At 36.5% G+C, this 21,842-nt stretch overlaps 1 protein-coding gene across 1 annotated transcript in view; it reads left to right on the top strand.

The window, feature by feature from the left end:
- Positions 1 to 2,110, top strand: part of LOC107558735 (cadherin-11-like) — a 77,908-nt gene extending 75,798 nt beyond the window's left edge. Inside the window, exon 14 of the mRNA XM_016242403.1 lies at positions 829 to 2,110. Coding sequence (XP_016097889.1) covers positions 829 to 1,704 — 876 coding nt within the window. The 3' untranslated portion in view covers positions 1,705 to 2,110. The remainder of the gene's footprint in view (positions 1 to 828) is intronic.
- The last annotated feature ends 19,732 nt before the right edge of the window (positions 2,111 to 21,842 follow it).

The raw sequence follows: 21,842 nt of genomic DNA, 5'->3' as shown, positions 1-21,842 counted from the left end.
TTGCAGTCTGTCAGTCATATAATGGAGGTGAATAGGAATCAAGGCTTTGAGAGTCAAAAAAACATACACAAACAAAATCAAATTAAACCCTGCGGCTCGTGACGATACGTTGATGTGTAAAGCATCAGTGTGATCCGCCGTAAAGCAAGAAGAAGAAGAAGACGCGTCATGCGCCGACTGAAGAAGACGCAAACGCACTCAGGATGCGCTCAGGACAGTTCGGACATTGCAGTAAATCAGAGGTAAAAAACGATATAAATACTGTTCAGTTTCTTGCACAGACTGATTGTTTCTTGTCTTTACACATCAATGTACCGTCACGAGCCGCAGGGTTTAATTTGGTTTTGTTTGTGTATGTTTTTTTGACTCTCAAAGCCGTGATTCCCATTCACTTCCATTATATGACTGACAGACTGCAACGGTTTGAGTTAAAAATCTTCATTTGTGTTCTACTGAAGAAACAAAGTCACCTACATCTTGGATGCCCTGGGGGTAAGCAGATAAACATCATATTTTCATTTTTGGGTGAACTACCCCTTTAATGATTTCTGAAGGATCATGTGACACTTGAAGACTGGAGAAAAATTCTGCTAAAAAATTCTGCTTTGCATCACAGGAATAAATTACATTTTACAATATATACAAATAAAAGAACAGTTACTTGAAATTGTAATAATATTTCACAATATTACTGTTTTTACTGTATTTTTGATCAAATAAATGCAGCCTTGGTAAGCATGAGAGATTTTTTCAAAAACAACCCCAAACTATTGAGCTATTAAATGGCCTGATCATGTTCTTCACTGTTTTCTGTGTTTTCTCTCTCAGTCTGTGCATTCGGACCAGGTTCTGTTCGTGAAGGGCTCCAGCCAGAGCGGTTCCTGCTCAGAGGCCTCCAGCACTTCTGTGAGCCATAAACCCGAGGCCTCTCACTGCTTGACCACACGAGCCTCCATTTCCACCATCACCACAGACGACTCCACCCCCGCCTCGGCTTTGGACAAGAACGGGGATGTTCCGCTCATCAGCACCAGCCAGAGCTCAACCAGCCTGGGCACGACGGAGATGCCGTTCAGAACGATGGAAGGTACTTTGCTGAGGCGCGGTGGAGGGATACCTTTGACCGGGACGACACTTCTTTACCCAGAAGCTGCTGGACTAATGAGCTTGTACGGGGTGGGTGGGCAGAACTATGTGCCACACATAGTGATGCCCCTCCCTGGAGGGGCGGGGCTATATGAAAGAGGGTGGGGCTTGGGGAATGGGAAGGTTTGCCAAGCAAACTCTGAAAAGGCAGGTGCGGATTCGTTGACAAATCGTATGGGCGATTTCCTGCAGCACCGTCTAGCCCTGGTGACCTCTGACCCCATGCAGCCACCATACGACTCGCTGCAGACATACGGATTGGAGGGGGGTGGCTCACAGGCCACGTCTCTCAGCTCGCTCGAAAGCGAGGCCGAAAAAGATACAGAGGGACAGAAACACAGATTTGAGGAGTGGGGACCCAAGTTCGACAGGTTGCTTGATATTTTCAGGGAGCGAGCGAAAGAAAAAGAGGATAACGAAAAACACCAGGGTGAGCGTTTAAAAGAAGAACATCTGGAAGAGGAAATGAACAAGACAGAAGATGAGAGTGAGACAGAAACGAGAAAAGAGGATGAAAAAACTGATCTGAACGAGACACAGCGGGCTGAGGAGGAATAGACAGAAGAATTGGAAGCAATGCACTAAACAGGAAATGGGAGTAATGAGGGAGGATGTGATGTCACATCGTGAGCTTTCAAAAGCAATAAGTGTTGAAAGGAGCCAATGAGCACAATCTGGACAAAGAGAATTTTATATGGACCTGCCAAAAACCAGTATGTCAGTGTTTTAGAGGAGCAGAGAGTCTTATGTAAGTCACTCGCGTTCATTTGACGTCCAGCCACACATACAGTGCTTACGTTGTAAAATACAAACGTCATCTTTATCTAAATCTTTTACTTCTCAGATTTTCAATGTGGTCTCAGACTTTTATAGCCAGGATTAACATGGTGATCAGATCACCAGTTGTTATGGTCTCACGATGTGAAAAAGATGACAGACATGGCTTTCTTACTATCTGCTTGATTGATTTAATCAACAGTACCACTGGAATTTTAGTATTATTTATATAATTTAATGTTAATTTAATTTAAATAAATAAATATGAATTAATTGTATCTTTTATTTTTTTTATGTTTTCAGCTTTTATTTGATTTTAGCTTACTTTTTTATTAATTTTGTTTTAAGATTTTTCCAATTTTATTTGTGATTAAACACATACACAAACACACACACACACACACATACGTATATATGTATGTATGTATGTATGTATGTGCATTTATATACATATAACTAATTAAATTTATTTATATTTCAGATGTAGTTTTTGTAATTTTAGTATCTAAACTTAAACATATTTATTTCAGTTTTTTTAGCTTAAGTTTTTCTTTTTATATTTTATTTTATTTCAATTACCGGAAATTTTAGTTAATTATAACAACACTGAATTTCACCTGGGATCTTGTTTTTCTCCCCAATGACAGCATTTACAATCTCCATTTCTTTACTTCTATTAAAATCAGTTATTGAGGGATTAGTGATTAAAAAATGAAAGAAATGATTTAAAAAAATGATCTGAATGATCCATCAGTGTTTTTAAAATCCAGTAAATGACAGAAATGTTTCAGTTTACACAACCTGTAATATGTAAGTGGCTATTTGACTTGATTTCTCATTAAATATGGAATATAAGGTGGGGAATCCACCAAAATAGGGCCCATCTTGTTCTGCACACACATATTAGCAGCACGTGTCTCTTTCAGCATTCTCCCATTACACTTAATAATTCACATCGCCATGACAAGCCAAAGTTATGAAACATCTCATTTCTGAAATACTGATTTCAGCCCTTACGAGCACCATTGTTTGAAAAATAGGTCTCATGAAATATGTACAATCGCTGACAAATTCATATTGGCGCTTGTGTATTAATAAGGCAACGCTCTCTCGCGTGGATTTTGACAGCGAGGAAGCTAAACTGTTTAAAACGGTTCGATAAAAGGCTGTTTTTTTACTAGGTCACTGCAACCACACACACATCGATGCATAAAGATGATTTGCGCATGGCTTACTTCTATACGTTTTTAGACCGGTTTTCCTCTCTTCACTAGTCAGGATGCTTAGCCTGGTTTAGACCTCCTGAACCGCTTCACGTCTTTAACCCTTTGTGTTTTATGGAAGACCTATGCAACTGAAACTTTGAGACAGTGAACTCCTGAACTGAATGTGATCCTGTTTCATATAGTTATTTTGTCCTGTATACGCTGTTTGCGTTCTCATGTACAGATGTAAATATCATTGGAGAACTGACAAGCCTTTTGGACCAGAGAGTTACGTAAATCTGAATCTGTTCATGTAAATGTTGAATTCAGTCCTACTGTAAAACCACAGCTGGAAGATGCTGAGAATTTCCAATGTGTTGATCTCTTAATAATGTATGATCTCTTGTCAAACTGACCGTCATCTGATGTTTAATAAATGGTGTATAGTGAACTTTGGTAAATGTGGATTCACAGACATATGTACATTTGACTGACTTTCTTCGGTAAAGCACAAATGAAATATTCTCTTTTCCATTAAATGGAAGTTTGCAGTGATCTGTCAAGCTCTAAAAAAGACAAAATGCACCATATGTGACCCTGGACCATAAAAACAGTAATAAGGGTCAGTTTTTCGAAATTGAGATTTATACATCATCTGAAGGCTGAATAAACAAGCTTTCCATTGGTGCATGGTTTGTTAGGCCAAGACAATATTTGGATGAGATACAACTATTTGAAAATCTGGAATCTGAGGGTGCAAAAAATTGAAATATTGAGAAAATCGCCTTTAAATTTGTCCGAATAAATTTCTTAGCAATGCATATTACTAACCAAAAATTAAGTTTTGATATATTTACGGTAGGAAATTTACAAAATATATTCATGGAGCATGATCTTTACTTAATATCCTAATGATTTTTGGCATAAAAGAAAATTTTATCATTTTGACCCATACAATGTATTGTTGGCTATCGCTACAAATATACCTGTGCTACTTATGACTGGTTTTGTGGTCCAGGGTCACATATAGACATCATAAAAGTTTGTTTTTTTCCCCAGCCATGTGCTATATCTTATGTCTTCTGAAAAACTGAAATGATAGATTTGTGTGATGGAAGAGAATGAAATTACTGAATAATCATTATTTACTGAAAATGTCTGAAATATCATTCATGCGTGTGCATATATTTGGCACGATTCTTATTTTTGTTTTTTTAAATCTTTAGATTTTTGTTACTTGAAATAAATGTTAACTGAAATAAAATTCAGCTGAAACTTATTTTCAGATGGTTGCCAATGCAACATTTATCATTTTAATTTAGTTTAACTTGATGTACTTAAATAACTACAACTGAAATTAAAATAAAAAAGACAGACACATTTAAATAATAATAATAATAATAAAATGACAAAAAATTTAAATAAAATGTAAACAAAATATAGAAATAAAAATAAAAGATTTGAAAGGAAGTTATTCCACATAAATTCTTGCATTTTATTTATATTATCTTAAGATGATAATTCATATATTTAGGTGGAGTTGAAATGCCACTAACTGAACTCACACCATGTGTTTATTTAACTGTAAAACCAGTTTTCTGGGTTGGATGCTGGGAACTGTGTGAGTCACCTAGAGAAGATAATAGTTAAATTATGAATAATAACTGTTGACAGCGCAATTATATTTCAGTCATCATAGTAAAATGTCCTGTAGCTCCATAGGTGTGCACATTAATTTGAATGAGTGTTAGTTTGGTTAAAGAAATCTTTCAGGTTCAATCTGTGACATGCTCTCGATTACTATAGAAAACTCATTCACTTAAAGGGGTCATATGATGTTGCTAAAAATAACATTATTTGGTGTAATGAAATGTGTTTATGTGGTTTAAGGTTAAAAAACACATTATTTTCCACATACTGTACATTATTGTTTCTCCTCTATGCCCTGCCTTTCTGAAACGCGTCAATTTTTACAAAGCTCATTGGTCTGAAAAACGAGGTGTGCTCTGATTGGCCAGCTATCCAGTGCATGATTTCTAGTCGTGTCCTCTTTTGGAAGGCCAAACAAAGTGTTTTCACTTTCACAACGAAACTAGAGTGAGGCTTGAGAACGGTGTGGCGGGCAGGCTTGCGGCAACCACATGTGACGACCCTGGGCTGGACTCCGCTTCGTCCACGGTGAAAGCCGATCCGGCGATCCACAGCGCAAAGTTGATGTATTTCCTCAGCGACCAGCACGGATCAGCTCCAGGCATGACGAAGCGGATATCGTCCTCTTTTGGAAGACCAAACAAAGTAGTTTCGCTTTCACAACGAAACACAGAGCGCCTTCACAACATGGCGGCGGCAACAACAATACTACAGCGAGAATAAAAGTTACGCCTTCTTTCTTTGCGTGAACATTTGGGTGGCGTTATGCAAATCTTCCCACATAGTGATGTAGACATGTGGGGGCATGTTAGAGCGAGCCGTTTTAGGTAGCCGGGGTTGACTCTTAACTTTTATAAAGAATATCTCTTTGGATTTGAAACTTTAGTCTTTGCAACTTTACAGATCTTATTTATGCACCAAGAGCTTGTAACACTCCAAAGAGAAAGGAAAAATTGAAATCGCATCATATGACCCCTTTAAACTGGAAGTCAATGTGGCAAAACATTCAAATAAATTCTAAAATACAAAGTTTTAAAAAATGTGTTAATATGAGAGTAAGTATTATAAAAACTTAATAACAATTCTAAAATAATTAATATAATAAAAAAATCATATCAACAAATCGTTAAGGTCCCTGCATGTGTTGAATTAAAAAAAATGCATAAAATCCTGATAAGTCTGACATGTACTGTTGCCAACTCTTTAGAGCATTAAGAACAAAATCCATTAAAATTAATACTTATACTCAAAATCCATTAATATAATGGCTCATATCAAACACGTTTTTAAATGTTCATCATATGCAAAAGCTGATCTTTTTCTTCTTCATTGAAAGCTTTAAATATATGATACAGTGTTGGCTCCAGTGCGTAATTATAATCCACTGCATAATTTTTTTAGCCGGCGTGAATTATTTAAATCATTTTAAGATAGCAGCACACGACGGGCACGCCACAAACTTCCAAACTACAGAAAACATTAGCATCTCGGCCTGACACGAAACCGCTGTGATGTTCAGAAGGAGAATGTGCTTTTATTGCACTGTCACTTTGCTTTCTACGCGAGACGCCAGCGAAACGGAGAAGAAGAAAGCGAGGTTGAAGCGTGCTTTAGGCTTTAGACCTCAGGATGAGAGATCCAGATCAAGTGCATCTTTCTGTCTGTCTCTTGAACTGTGTGATGTGTGCAGCACTTTCTGCTTTTATCTAAACAGGTTGTCAGTGAGACACAGAATCACTTATTCAGAAGAAAGCTGGGATCTAGAAGGCAAAGGCACGCCGCTATTAATACTGTAAACTGGAATAGCATTACATTTGAAGGAAAGGAGGCCAGCGGGCTTTTAGACCTTTAGCGATGCTGCCCGCTAACGCTAAATTATTCAGCAAAACACACAAACTGCCACAGATAAAGTGTTTTTCAAAGTTTTAAGCACCTATGCCTTCAAGACAGCGTCGTCTGCTATATGTAATTCACATTTTATAGCGCTGAAGGCAGAGCGTGATAGCCGCCTGGTCCCTGTAGCTGCTAGCAAGCTCTTATTTAAAGCGGGAAAATGTAGCTGCGCTAATGACATGAGTTATGAGGATTATGAGAGATCCTGCTGTCACCTGCTCTGAGATGATGTCCTCTGGCTGTTTGTGTGCTCGCTGGAGAAATGAAACCTTCATGAAGGACTTTAATTAACATTTGTTTTCTCCCAGACTAGACCTCAAAAACCACTCTGAGGAGGATAGAATTATAATGGGCTGATTCCTCAGAAGAGCAGCACTCTCATAGTTTGAAGTAAAACTGTTTTAGGATCAGTGATATACTGTTAAAAAAAATTGTAGTGCTGTCAAACGATTAATCGCGATTAATCGCATCCAAAATAAAAGTTTTTGTTTACATAATATATGAGTGTGTACGGTGTATATTTATTATGTATATATAAATACAAACACATGCATGTATATATTTAAGAAAAGTATGTTGTTTATATATTAAATATATTTATATATAATATAAAATGTAAATATATAAATGTATATACATGCAAATATTTTGAAAATATATACTGTATGTGTGTGTATTATATATACATAATAAATAAACACAGTATACAAACATATATAATGTAAACAAAAACGTTTACTTTGGATGCGCTTAATCGCGATTAATCATTTGACAGCACTATTTTTTAAAAATATTTTCTGTTTTCATTTTAGTTACAGTCTTACTAATTTTGTTGTGCCTTTGTCATTTTTAATTAGGCTACCTTTTTAATAGTTTTAATAGTAATAGCATCAGCAACTAGCTGAAATAAAATTAAACATAATTTATATATATATATATATATATACTAATAATTTGAACGGTTTGATGTGATATGAGATATCCGATCTTTAGATTTAATCACCATTGGTAGCAAGATTTATGGTAATGCTTTTTTCCTCAGTTGGTCAGAACAAACGTGGCAGACTTGTTATTTACTTGTTCAGATGACAATATATGGTGAAAATTCTTATTTGGGTCATATTCCAAGACGTAGGCTAGAATCTGTGATTGCGAAGTACAGTAAATATCCACATTGGTGCGGTGATTGACTGCCACACATACTCTTCAGAACATTAGATTCATCCGTGCTGGAGCCGAGCCGATTCACAACCCACGCAAGCTAGATAATTTCGCACTCAGCTGTAATTCCAGGTTTTCAAACAGAGATGGCGACAAAGAGGCAAAACTTATGGACTGCAGCTTTAAAAATGTTTTAAAATAAGTTGTTTATCCTCACTGAGCAGGCTTGCCAGGTTTTCACAACAAAACCCACCCAATTGCTACTCAAAACTAAAAAAAACAAAAAAACAATTGCATTAAAAATTGAGTTCCGGGGTAAAATACACGTTTTTTTGGCGGGGTTCCCCTGGTAAAATTAGCATTTTAGGGGCTAAATTTCACATTATTGGAGTCGCTTCAACCTACAGACATGAAAAAAAACGCGGCAACATTGATAAAGTAGCCCAATACCATGGGAAAACCGCAGACTTGGCAACACTGTCACTGAGGCTGCATTTATTTGGTTAAAAATCCAGTGAACATCATTATTGTGTAAATCACTGTTTTCTGTTTGAATATATTTTAAAATGCAATTTATTCCTGTGATGTAAAGCTGAATTTTCAGCATCATTACTCCAGTCTTCAGAAATCATTCCAATAGGCTGATTTGGTGCTCAAGAAACATTTCTTATTATTATCAACAGTTCAGCTAATGTTTTTATGGAAACTGATACTTGAGGATTCTTTGATGAAAAAATCTGAATTTATTTGAAATTGAAGTATTTTGTAACATTATAAATGTCTTATTGCCACGTATGATAAATTTTATGATTTCTTGCTGAATAAAAGTATTAAGTATTAAAAAAAAAGCTTACTAACCCCAAACTTTGGTATAAATGTACAAATATTTCAGTACTCTAAAAATAAAATAATTAAACAAGTACAGCATGACAAAACTATTTTAATATGGTACAGTATATTTAAAGCTATCAATTAAAACTACGTTTACTTTTATATAAAAAAATAGTATTTTTGTGTGGAGAAATGAATTCAATTAGAGAGTCAAATAAGAGAGATATATATATATATATACACACACACACACACACATATATATATATATATATATATACACACACACACACACACACTCAAAGTATATTTGGCATAGTTACTAGTTTTGTTACTGCAGTAAACGTGTTATTTGGTATCAGGTATCAATGTCACCAAACATATTCTGTAGTCTGTACAGTATGAAAATATATGAGGAAGTGTATTTATCTTCCCATTTATTAGGTTTATAAATCCATATCGTTATTCTAAAGTACAACTTTAAAACGCTAGGTGTGAAAACTTACCTAGGTCGAACACTATTAATTTCGGCTTAGACATCTTTGATTAGCGACTGACAAGGAGGAAAACTAGACACAATTCAAACCGCATAGACACAGAACACACTACTTTCGTTTACAGCAGAATCCTGCTGCTTTACCGGTAATGCGGAAGTAGCGTCATGACGTCAGCAATAAATACGCGGTTACGTGGCTTTGAGGTTTAGCAACCAACCCTCAAAAACAAGAACAAGAGTAACAACAACAATACGAATAACTAGATGTAAAATATGCCAAATATATATTTTATGATAAAAGGTGTATGCTACTTTGTGATTATATTACCAAGCAGAAAAAATAAGCATATATACAGGTACATCTCAAAAAATTAGAATATCGTGAAAAAGGTCAATATTTTTTGTCACTCATTTCAGAAAGTGAAACCCATATATTATATAGATTCATTAGACAGAGTGAAATATTTCAAGCCTTTATTTCTTGAAATTTTGATGATTATGGCTTACAGATAATGAAAACCCAAAATTCAGTGTCTCAGAAAATAAGAATATTACATAAGATCAATAAAAAAAAGATATTTTAAAAAGAAATGTCAGGCTTCTCAAAAAGTGTACTTAAGTACAATACTCAAGTAAATGTATTTAGTTACTGTCCGCCTCTGGACACGAGGAATGCGACATTTGTAGCCCATGTCTAGAAATAGGGTGTGACACCATGACTTTCCAATATTGAACTTTTTCACAATATTTTCTGAGACACTAGATTTTGGGTTTTCATTATCTGTAAGCCATAATCATCAAAATTTCAAGAAATAAAGGCTTGAAATATTTCACTCTATCTGTAATGAATCTATATAATATATGGGTTTCACTTTCTGAAATGAGTGACAAAAAATATTGACCTTTTTCATGATATTCAAATTTTTTGAGATGTACCTGTGTATTTAGTCTTTTATAAAATAAAGTATTATATCTTATATCATTTATGTATACAGATACATATACATTTGGATTTGAAGGGTGGGGGGCAGTTAAACAATATAAAGAGTCTGAAAGTTTTTGCACTTTATTGGAAGGAGTTCATATATGTATTATGGTTTTACAAACGCAAAAAATCTGTAAGTACAGTATTTTGGCATATTATGGATATCATAGTGTTTTTTAGGCAAGAGACAGAAAAATATTAGGAGTTAGATAGTGCCTTGCAAATAATATCAAGTGAGTGATCGTATGAGTAATATTAGTGGAAATATTTATTATTATGATTTTGCATTGTATTAGAGTACATGTTTATATCAACATATTTTAATATGATTCATTATTGTGCCTTATTTTATTAATAATCGGGGTTAATAATCAAATAAATTACCAGTTTAACAAATTTAAATCATACTTGTATTAAAGTAGTCATAATAAGTCTCAAGTGATATTCTCCATTATATTCTCACTTTTTTTTAGAATATATTTACAGTGGACAGAAGTGCGTACTTAAAGGGGTCATATGATGCGATTTAAATTTTTCCTTTCTCTTTGGACTGTTACAAGCTCTTGGTGCATAAATAAGATCTGTAAAGTTGCAAAGACTAAAGTCTCAAATCCAAAGAGATATTCTTTATAAAAGTTAAGAGTCAACCACACCTACCTAAAACGGCTCGTTCTAACACGCCCCCACATACCTACGTCGCTCTGTGGGAAGATTTGCATAACATCGCCCAAATGTTCACACAAAGAAAGAAGGCCTAACTTTTATTCTCTCTGTAGTTTTGTTGTTTCCGCTGCCATGTCGTAAAGACGCTGTGTGCTTCGTTGTAAAAGCGAAACTACTTTGTTTGGCCTTCCAAAAGAGGACGTTATCTGCTTCGTCATGCCTGGAGCTGATCCGTGCTGGTTGCTGAGGAAATACTACAACTTTGTGCTGTCGATCGTCGGATCGGCTTTCACCGTGGAAGAAGCTGAGTCCAGCCCGGGGTCGTCACATGTCCTTCCGGATGCTCCTTTGTCGAAATCGCCGGCCATGCCGTTCTCAAGCCCGCCGCCTCTGCTCACTCTAATCCTCCGGCCGTTCCTCACTTTATCCCCCGGCCTCGGCTCACTGTAGGCCACCGTGTGTGACGCTGTGTTTTGTTGTGAAAGTGAAACTACTTTGTTTGGCCTTCCAAAAATGGACACGACTAGAAATCAGTGGTTAAGTTGTATTTACAACACTGTTCCAGAACACTTCAACCCAAATATTCAGATGTGTGCAGCACATTTTATGGAGGACTGTTTCCTGATCCTGGGAGAGTAGACTACAATGCCGGCTGTTCTGACTCAAAGACTGTAAGTACGTCTTTTATATTTAAAGGGTTTTTATATTTTATATATTTAAAGCGAGTTTTTGGGCAGAGTAGAGTAGGGCTTGTTGTTTGTCATTTCTCCGATCACAAATGCAGACATGGTTTTATGTTTACGCGGCGCAATCCAACGCAACGCATAAAAAGACAGTATAATTCATTATAATCCGTAATTATGTCCCCACTGGATGCAACGAATGCCTCGTTTATAATGGGTTTTTATTATTTTGAATAATCGCTCTGGCCTGACAGGGTATCATCACAATGTGGCAAGGGGCGTAACATTTCCGTTTCACGCTTGATGTATTCGGCCAATCACAACACACTGGATAGCTGGCCAATCACAGCACACCTCGCTTTTTCAGACCGATGAGCTTTGTAAAAATCGACGCGTTTCAGAAAGGCGGGGCATAGAGGAGAAACAATAATGTACAGTATGTGGAAAATAATGTGTTTTTTTAACCTTAAACTGCATAAACATTTCATTACACCAAATACTGTTCTTTTTAGCTGCATCATATGACCCCTTTAATGTTAGTCATGTTATATTTTGACTGTATGTACTGAGACTAAACAAACATCCAGGGAACTTCTTATAAATGCAAGTCCAAATCAAACACATACCAAAGTAGAAATCAGGAACACCAAAATCAATGCTTCACAAAATTGTATTCAAATTCAAGAGTTTATGTGTTAGTAATTATTAAATAGTCTGTGCTCTTTGTTTTAGCGGCACTTTGCTGCCTGGTTGTTTTCGCTGCTCCACGAGTTCATGGGGGGCTTGATGTGTCGCACCTTTATAACGTGATCGATGGCTTCCTCCACCATCATGTCACGGTGGATCATCAGATATGCCAGCAAAAGTGTAGGGGAGTGGCCGACACCATCACAGCAGTGAATTAACACCTTATCTGCGGAAATAAAAACAGAAAAAAAAAAGAATTTCCTAAAAATTGGTCACTGCAGAACACTTGATAAAAGATCTTACTTTCTGCGTTCCTCAGGGCCTTGTGGATGAATTTGGCAGCTGGTAAGAAGTACATGCCCATGCTCAAACCATCTCTGTGTAGGCAAGCCACAATATTTGATGTTCATGTCTCTGTAATATTTCTTCCCTGTATTAATCTTCCCATTCAGGTCTTTCTCTTTTGGCATTCCCATCAAGACCCTCAGCTTCTTCTTCACTGCTGCAGCATTTAAGATGTGGGTAATACTCTTTGAGTTTGGTTCGGTCTCTTGCTGTCTCTCTGCACAAGAACACAACAATCTAGATTAGTCTTAAAGTAAAGAGGATTTACATTGTAGAAATACAGTTGTGTTTGTTTCCATGCTCCTGCATTACATTATTGCTTCATCACATGGTTTATATTAGTCTATATGAGTTCCAGACTTACTCGTTTCCCAAGAAGATGTCGGGCCAGACCTCAGTGACATGTGTCTCAGACAGTGTACATTCCTCCAAACGGTTTTTCAACTGGGAAATGTTTTGTGGTATATAGTTATCTAACACTGAAAGCTCTGTCATTTGAGGTTCGTGCTCGGGAACGCTTGCTTCTGGGATACACGGAGGCTCTGGAACAGCTGGATCCTTCTGAGGCTGTGCAAAAGAACGCACTAATTTTGTTGATCAACCTCACTTTGACATATTCTAGACAATATGTTATTAGAAACATCTTTAACAACAGATTAAACATGAATCATTTGTCTGACTTGAAAGACATTCTGTTTGCATGTCATTGTAATGTTGCAACTCAAATGCATTCTTGACATTCACCTGTTGGGATGTCCTCCTCAGGGGTTTCAGGAGAAGCATCAGTTCCACCCTGATCGTTCCCGCTGCTGCTCACTGACACTTCTTCTGAAGGCCCTTCTGGATAGGTCAGATCCTCAGACACCAGTGTTGGGCTCCTCAGCTCTGAGATGGCATTGCTGATGTCAACCACCAAACCTTCTGAGGATGCAGGTTCCGGTTCAGAACTGCTCAGGATAGACCATTCCTCAGGATCCAGTCCAGGTTCCATAGGCTCAGATGTTGAGGACAAAGGTTCAGATGTTGGTTCAGGAACACTTGCATCTGGGACACACAGCGACTCTGAAACATCTGGATCCGGCTGTGCTGAGATCTCACAGCACTTCTGGAAGAACGCACTAATTGTCTTCCTCACTTTGGCATATTCTAAAAAATGAAGAAAAACAATGTTATTAGAAACATCTCTAACCACAGATTAAACATGTAAAGTGTGGTCACTTTTACTGTTGCTCAGCGAAATCAAGTGACAGCCAAAAAAATTCCCGTGCAGATTTCCCTCATATTCAAGTTGGTCACTTGAATTCACCACACTGACCAATAGAAAGCTGCTTCGTTTGAAATGGTTTAAAGGGTTCAGCAAGTACATGTACTCTGTTGATATTTATCTATTGGGATGTCCTCCTGAGAGACATCAAAAGAAAGATCCATGCCACCCTGACCGATCTCACTGCTGCTTCCTGCTACTTTACACAGGAACTCGGAAACAGCCAGATCAGTTTTGGGCTGTGCTGAGATCCTAGTCCGGAAGAACTCACTAATGGTCCTCCTCATTTTGGCAAAGTCTGAAAAAGAGAAACATGTTATTAGAAACACCACTAACCACAGATTAAACATTGATAAAGTGTGGTCACATTTACTGTTGCTTGGCAAAATTAGCTAAGCTAAAAAAAAATTCTGTACGCAGATTTCTCTAATTTTTGTGATGGTCATTTGAATTCACAATGCTGACCTATAGATAGCTGCTTGTTTTGAAACAGGTTCAGCACGTGTGTGTACCAAACGAATGCAGTGTTGCTTTAACCACTGCACATGTGGAAAATATGTGTGTGGAATGTAATTTGTGTGAGCTGTGCTTACAATGGACCTTTTTTGCCATCGAAATTTCGCTGTTGTGACGGCAACTTTAGTCCAACATTTTTGGGGGGTTTTTTGCAACTCCATACAGTTTTGCATTTCAACTGCTCTGTTGATATAATTGACCTATTGGGATGTCCTCCTTAGAGATTTCAGATGAAGCATCCATGCCACCCTGACTGATCTCACTGCTGCTTTCTGCCTCCCAACAAAGCAACTCAGAAACAGCCGGATCAGTCTTAGACTGTGGTGAAATCCCAGTTCGGAAGAACTCACTCATTGTCTTCCTCACTCTGGCAAATTCTGGAATAGAAGAACAATATGTTATTAGAAACAGGTCTAACCACAGATTAAACATGAATAATTAACGTGCGGTCACAATTACTGTTGCTCAGTGAAATCAAGTGAGAAGAAAATAATTTCCGATGCAGATTTGGCTCATTTTCCAGTTGATCACTTGAATTTTCCATTTACAACAACGACATAAACTGCAGCACAGAAAGTGTTCTTGAGCAGTACTGCCTGAAGAATAAGCTATTTTATGTTGTTTTCGCCCTGCTGTACCAAAAAACATCGAACCATGACATCTGTGTGAGCTGTGCTCACAAAGGACCTTTTTTGCCAGTGAAATATCACTAATGTAACTGCACATTTAGTACGACATTTTTATTTGCACCTCATTGCAATGTTGCATTTCAACTGCTCTGTTGACATTTACCTGTTGGGCTGTTCTCCTCAGAAGTTTCAGGAGAAACATCCATGCCATCCTGATCGATCTCACTGATGCTTCCCTCAACTTCTGTGGAAGGCCCCACTGGATCGGTCAGTTCTTCAAACACCAGCGACACCGACTCTGAGATGGCATCATTGACGTCAGCCTCCAGCTGCACATCTTTCTCCTCACAAGAGACTTTTTCCAGCTGCAGAGAATGTATGTTCTCTGGTTTATAGCAATTGAAATGGTCATAGATGGCACTGGTGATCTCTGACTCCACATCTTGGTCATCTGATGCCCAGTAACTGTCAGTGCAGTAAAAGACGCCATTGACATAAACCTCCAAAAGCACTTCTCTCAGTTCTGAAGACATGATGGTGTCTGGTGTTTTGGATCTGATACTGTCAGTTCAAACGGTGTCTGATAATGTCAGATGTAGAGTTGTCAAATTGTATGTGAAGTCTATAAACTGTTTAAAACTGACTTCTTTGATTTGATGTCTCTCAGTCATTTTGATATTGATGAGCGCTAATTCGATAATTTTCTCAAATCAGTTATTTTGTTTTCACGTTACTTGAATCAAAATCAAACTCACTGGACATCGGACGAACATTCAAGCTATGAAGATTTTCAACTCATATATCAAAAACATTACATACAGGGTCGCCTATTTTAGCTCAAGTATTTTTCCCCCGAGAAAATGCTCAACACGTTCATTCTATAGGATTTATTTACTGTATTTATTTATTTTTATTATTTATTTATGAATCTGTTTCATTGCATTGTTTAAAAAATTGATAGGTACGGTGTACAAAAATATTTTCGAAGTTGTAAATGAAACAGATTAGATTTCAGTCTTAGTACTTCAACATTTCACATTTAATTTAATGTATTAATAATAACATTTATTTGTAATTAGATGTGAAATTTACTAGCAATTTCTAAGTGAAATTGTTTTTACACCTATTTTTTTCAGTATAATTTTTATTTACATTTATATGACACAAAGCAATCACTTTTAATATTAAACAGCAAGCACAAACTACGCAAAAGCGGCTGCCCTTCTGATGCACTCGATGCCTGAGTTCGCTCGCTCAGGTGAGCTACAGTATGTCTTCCATCTTTCATTTCCTGCTCAAATAAAATGACATGAAATATCATGGCTGTTCCAGATGATATCCCTCTCTCGCTCTTCCCCTCTCTTCAGGTGCGTTTGATTAAACCCATCCTCTGTCCCTGAAGCCTGTGGTGGTGAGGACAATGCCCATCAGAACCATCAGCTACAGGGAGGCTGAGAGGAGCCGGTTGCTAGGAGACCATCAAATTCCAGACTCATCTTTGAAGAAGCTGCTGTTGATGCATTCCTGGGATAACTGGAGTAAACAGACATGAAAGTGAAGAAGCGCTAATGATTTACAACCACAGATGTGGCGTGAGTAATTATTCACTCACCTATTCTCAATCAATCAAACGTATAATATCACTGATGAGCTGCCAGATTTGTGAAAGTCAGTGTTACCATTGCATCTTATAGTCATTTAATACAGGTTCAGTCCTCGTCGAGTTACCTGAGGTTAAGAGTCTTGATTAACCCTATAAAGCCTGCTGTATCATTTGATACTCGCATTTCTAAATATCATCAAAACCTGCTGAAAAATATATTGTACACAATCTAATACGAGCCTTCTTTTATCTGGTTTACATATTTAGCAAGTAAAAGGCTTTTAGTATAATTGTAAGAACATCCAGCTTCAGTAAACATAAGAATAACTTTTTTATTAGCCTAGTAATATTTTAAGATGAACGCTTACTTAACGTGCCTATACTGCAAGTGAGATGTTGTGCACATATTGTAGTTAATTTATAATAGATTTTTTGCACCCCTAGCTTACTTAGAACAATCACAGTGTTGCTGTGTGTTGAAATGAATTGACATGAAATGCTTGGCATAAAGACTTAAAGATGTATTACTGTCTATAAATATTCATTGCTTGTAATTTTGTGCAGTGCTTCCTACTTGCCAGTCTGCACCACAGTTTCCAAATTTGCCCTGCAATGTGTTAAAAATGACAATAAACCTCAATTTGACTTTAAGTAATGGCCTAAAGGTAAGAATTTTGTTGCAACACCTTTGAAGAAATCCCTTCAGGGATATCCTTTGGTCCAAACTTATCAGGGAGTTCATGCGCTGCATTAATACCAAGCTCAGTGTACCCTGCTAAAAAGACCAGTTTTAACCAGCTGGGTGATTTGCTGGTTTAGTCTGTGTCTTCAGTCTGACAAGACCACAAAGCCCTTCTAGAACCATTAAAGGAGACCAAAACTGGGGTATACAGTAGTGCATAAGGGTGCCTCATGAGGGAGGGGCACCATTTTGTCGGAATCATTCTGTGAAAATCTTTAATAAAACGTTATAAATCCTCACAAGCTTATTTGTTTAAAATGATGAATGGAAACATATTTATTTATCTTTTTAAGTAAGTTTAAGATATATTTTATCAAGTGAGTACATCAACCGCTCACCTTTCGACATAATTATTGTCACAAATACAGTCACATGACCAAAATATATAGAGGAGGGAAACATTCTGTGGCTCCGAAGGTAAAAAAAACAATATGAGGACAGCAATGTCTAAGTGACCAAAGAGAGATGAGTAAGCTTCACCTATCTTTTTTAAATTGTAAGTCATGAAGTAAATCAAAATGTAACGTCATTGCCTGTAAGAGCAAGGGGTATTAGCGTTATTATATAAAAAAGTTTTGTGTGTTTGTGAATGTGCTTTTGATTTACATTAGAGAGAAACTGAGAAGATCATAAACAGGGATTCAAACTAGTCTCCTTTCCCCGAAAATTGCCATTTTGAATTCAAAATAGGTAATTTGTGGGATTCATGTATATCCGATGAGTTTTTGAAAACTCACAAAACAGTGCTGAACTTTAACAAAAAGTGATTTTTGTTTTAATTGTAGTGTTTAAGTGTTTTAATTGTAATTGTACAATGCATAAATATAAACCCAAAAGCAAAACATGTTAAAATAACTATATTAGGGAGTGGAAACGGCAAATGTGTCAATGAATGATGGTCTGCAGCCATCTACTGGTTATAGTGGAATATTGTGTATAAAAGTAATATAAGGGTCCGTCCACACGGAGATGCGTTTAGCTGTATACATAAAAATGTTGTATCGTATCGGTGTCCAGACGGATCCGGCGTTTTGGGAGCCTGAAACCAAGGTTTAGGATCATGCTCCAAGTCTTCTTCTCTGTTTTTAGTGTATCTTTGTGGCAAAATTACAGCGCCACATACTGGTCTGGCATGTATACTACATAATTTTAAGTCGGTTACAATGGTTTCGTGTGTACGCAGATATGTCTTGAGACCAAGCCGTGTTTACGGAATTTTTTTTTTAGAACAAGGAAGAAAAAGATCGGATAGGGAAAACTCTGGCTTCGTGTGGATGAGCCCTAAATGTTAAAGTGTTTGTTTTTCACCAGGTGGCAGCAATCATCCACTTCCACAGTAAATTCCACAAATACATAAAAATGCCATAAATCCCTTCTTAACCAAAAAGTGAGCAATATTACATTTGTTGTTTTTGAAAAATAATAATGATATTAAAATAAAAAATGTGACCCCTAATGAGTTTTGCAGTGTACAGTCAAACATGATATCAGAAACAATTCAGCAGTTGTGCCCCTAAGACAGACAAACGGGGTAAGAAAGAAACTAAATGTGTCATAAATTCAACACTCTCTGCTCCACATAATAGATCACTGGACTTTCTACTTGACCTCCAGACCAAGACAGCTGCCGGCCATAATTACTACCTCCATCTGATTGGTGTATAGTGAGAGGGACAAGTCTATAAGTAATTGTCATCAAGAAAGTCTTTAAGTAAAAGTCATCAGCACTGTGGTTGATGTACTGAATTTAATAAAATGCAGACCAGTGTGATTCAACAGGTGCCTTTTTTGTCTTTTTATATACACATATATACACACACACACACACACACACATATATATATATATATATATATATATATATATATATATATATATATATATTTTTAAATCTGAAAATCTATCATAAAAATATTAATTATTATACATTTTACATAAAATTTGAAATATAATTACAATTTGTGAAAATCTTATATATAATTGTTTATGCAAATTACGACTTCAGTTTTGGTGTAATTTTCACCAAAATAAACAATTTTTCTTCTAAGTCCCCCCCTAAAATCAATGTACTTAGTTACTAAGGAGACAACAGTGGATCTGGCTTGCAAACAGCATACATTATTTTGCATCATCACTCAAGCAGTACATTTGTGAAATTATGCATAGTGATAAATATGTATTTAGAATACATAATGTGCTACCTATGAAATCAGCCGTAGCCATTTCATTCCAAACGGTGTTTCAAATGTCATTTCAACACAGAAAAACTGTAGGTACTGTATGTTTTAAAGGGGTCATATGATGTTGCTAAAAAGAACAGTATTTTGTGTATTTGGTGTAATGAAATGTGTTTATGCGGTTTAAGGTTAAAAAACACATTATTTTCTACATACTGTACATTATTGTTTTTCCTCTATGCCCCGCCTTTCTGAAATGCGTCGATTTTTACAAAGCTCATCGGTCTGAAATGCGAGGTTGTGGCATTTGTGATCTGAGAAATTAAAAACAACAAGTGCTACTCTACACTGCTCAAAACTCGTGTTTAATCGTCAGTGGCAAATTATTTAAATATAAAAAATGTATGTACAGGCGGCGGCAACAACAATACTACACCGAGAATAAAAGTTACGCCTTATTTCTTTGCGTGAACATTTTGGTGACGTTATGCAAATCTTCCCACATCGTGACGTAGACATGTGGGGGCGTGTTAGAACGAGCTGTTTTAGGTAGACGTGGCTGACTCTTAACTTTTATAAAGAATATCTCTTTGGATTTGAGACTTTAGTCTTTGCAACTTTACAGATCTTCTTTATGCACCAAGAGCTTGGAAAAATTTAAATCGCATCATATGACCCCTTTAAGAGTTTTTCAAAAGGTCCACAGAATCAAAAATACCCTTCAAGCTGTTTCTTTGAATGACGGACTGCAAAATGGACATTAAAATGTTCAGTTTGTGTAGATCACTTTATTTGATCTTTCGGACATTCAAAACCGGCTGCTCATTTATTTCAGGCTTCAGATAAAGATTGAGTTGAGGTTGAATAACAGGAAATTCACCCGCTGTTCGTCATAATGAAATTCTAGCACCATTGCAGGTTTAAACAAGTATACTTCATTCTCAGTTTGTGGATCTTTGCCAAGTGAATCTCTCTTTTCATTTCCATCTTTTTGTCATTAATTTCTCCTAAGTTCACTCTGACTTTCTCCATTTGATCTGTCAGACTGAGTGTTGCTGCATTTCACCCTGTTTCTACATTACGTCCTCTTTCTCTATGCTTTCACAGCAATTCCCAATTGTTACAGTAATTTTCCTCAGATGGATTCACCTGTTCCCGCTGAGATTTGATTGACAGGCTCTTAAGTTCAGATGTTGCCGACTAAACGCCCCGTCCCTCCGCGAGCTTCTCTTTGAAGACATCTGCATCTGTAGAGTATAGAAAGTACACAGAAATTTAAAAGAACTCATTGCAAAGTTTTCCGGCACGGTGCAGGTTTATGTAACAGATTTTGGGTACAAATCTAATTCACTCCCCCAACAGCACACAAAGAAACATTATCTGTTAATCTTCCTGCAGAGGAAAAACTTTAAAAGTGATTCTGAGGGCATTTATTTGAGAATTACATTTGTATTTTTTTTAGCCTCAAACAATGCAGCTGTGCGTCAATCTAATCAACACACGGATCTCATTAATAATTCCCCTCTTAACAAGACATCTCTAACAATGGTTATTGTAATACTTACGGGACGAGTGTATCATCATGAGCCTTTTTGGTCCCGCAGGAGGAATTTGTTTTATCCGTGTATATTCATATTTAAACAATAACCACGAATCCCCACAGGAAAGAGAAATAACACATGAGATCTCTTAATATTTCTTCAACACAGCATTTCCACAATTCAATCTTCAATTTTGCTCTTGAGAAAAAAATCCCAGTAATCATAGATGTGTCTAGAGTTTCAGAAAATAATGTCTCAAACTGTACTCGGATTTGCCAATATAAAGTTAATATGAAGGCAAACATTTCTCATCAATTTCCTCCAAGACTAGGTTATGGTAAAATACTAATTTTACATCTATTATTAGAGCTGCACACTTCTAGAAATTTTTTTTGAAATAACATTTACTTCAGTGATTTAAAAAAAAAAACTACTGAACAAAGCAGCATGCAGTTTACTAGAGTGTCTGATAAAATGTTCATTTTAAAAATGCAATAAACAATGAAACTAAATCAAAAATATATAAACAATTTCAAACTGTTTCAAATGTCAAACTGCCTTAATGAGCAAATCAGTTATGTGAATTCAGTGACGCACCTATTAATACTTTTCCCCCCACTTTTGTTCCTGAATAAATCCGTGATTTGAACAGTTAGGTTCAGTGATTAATTCAATGACTCACCCATTTTTTTGGTTCTTGAATGAATCAGTGCTTTTGAACGAATCAATTCACTGAATGATTTAATGATTCAGTCATACGGACAATATCTTGTTACATCTTGACACATCAGAGACAAAGTTGATACATCAAAGAAATATAATATACTGAGAACTCCTCTAGCCTCCCC

The sequence above is a fragment of the Sinocyclocheilus grahami genome, unplaced genomic scaffold (assembly GCF_001515645.1).
Source record: "Sinocyclocheilus grahami isolate Dianchi unplaced genomic scaffold, SAMN03320097.WGS_v1.1 scaffold657.1, whole genome shotgun sequence".
NCBI classification, from domain to species: Eukaryota; Metazoa; Chordata; class Actinopteri; order Cypriniformes; family Cyprinidae; genus Sinocyclocheilus; species Sinocyclocheilus grahami.
The sequence above is the reverse complement of the archived record's forward strand: the minus strand, read 5'-3'. Positions and strand labels throughout refer to the sequence as shown.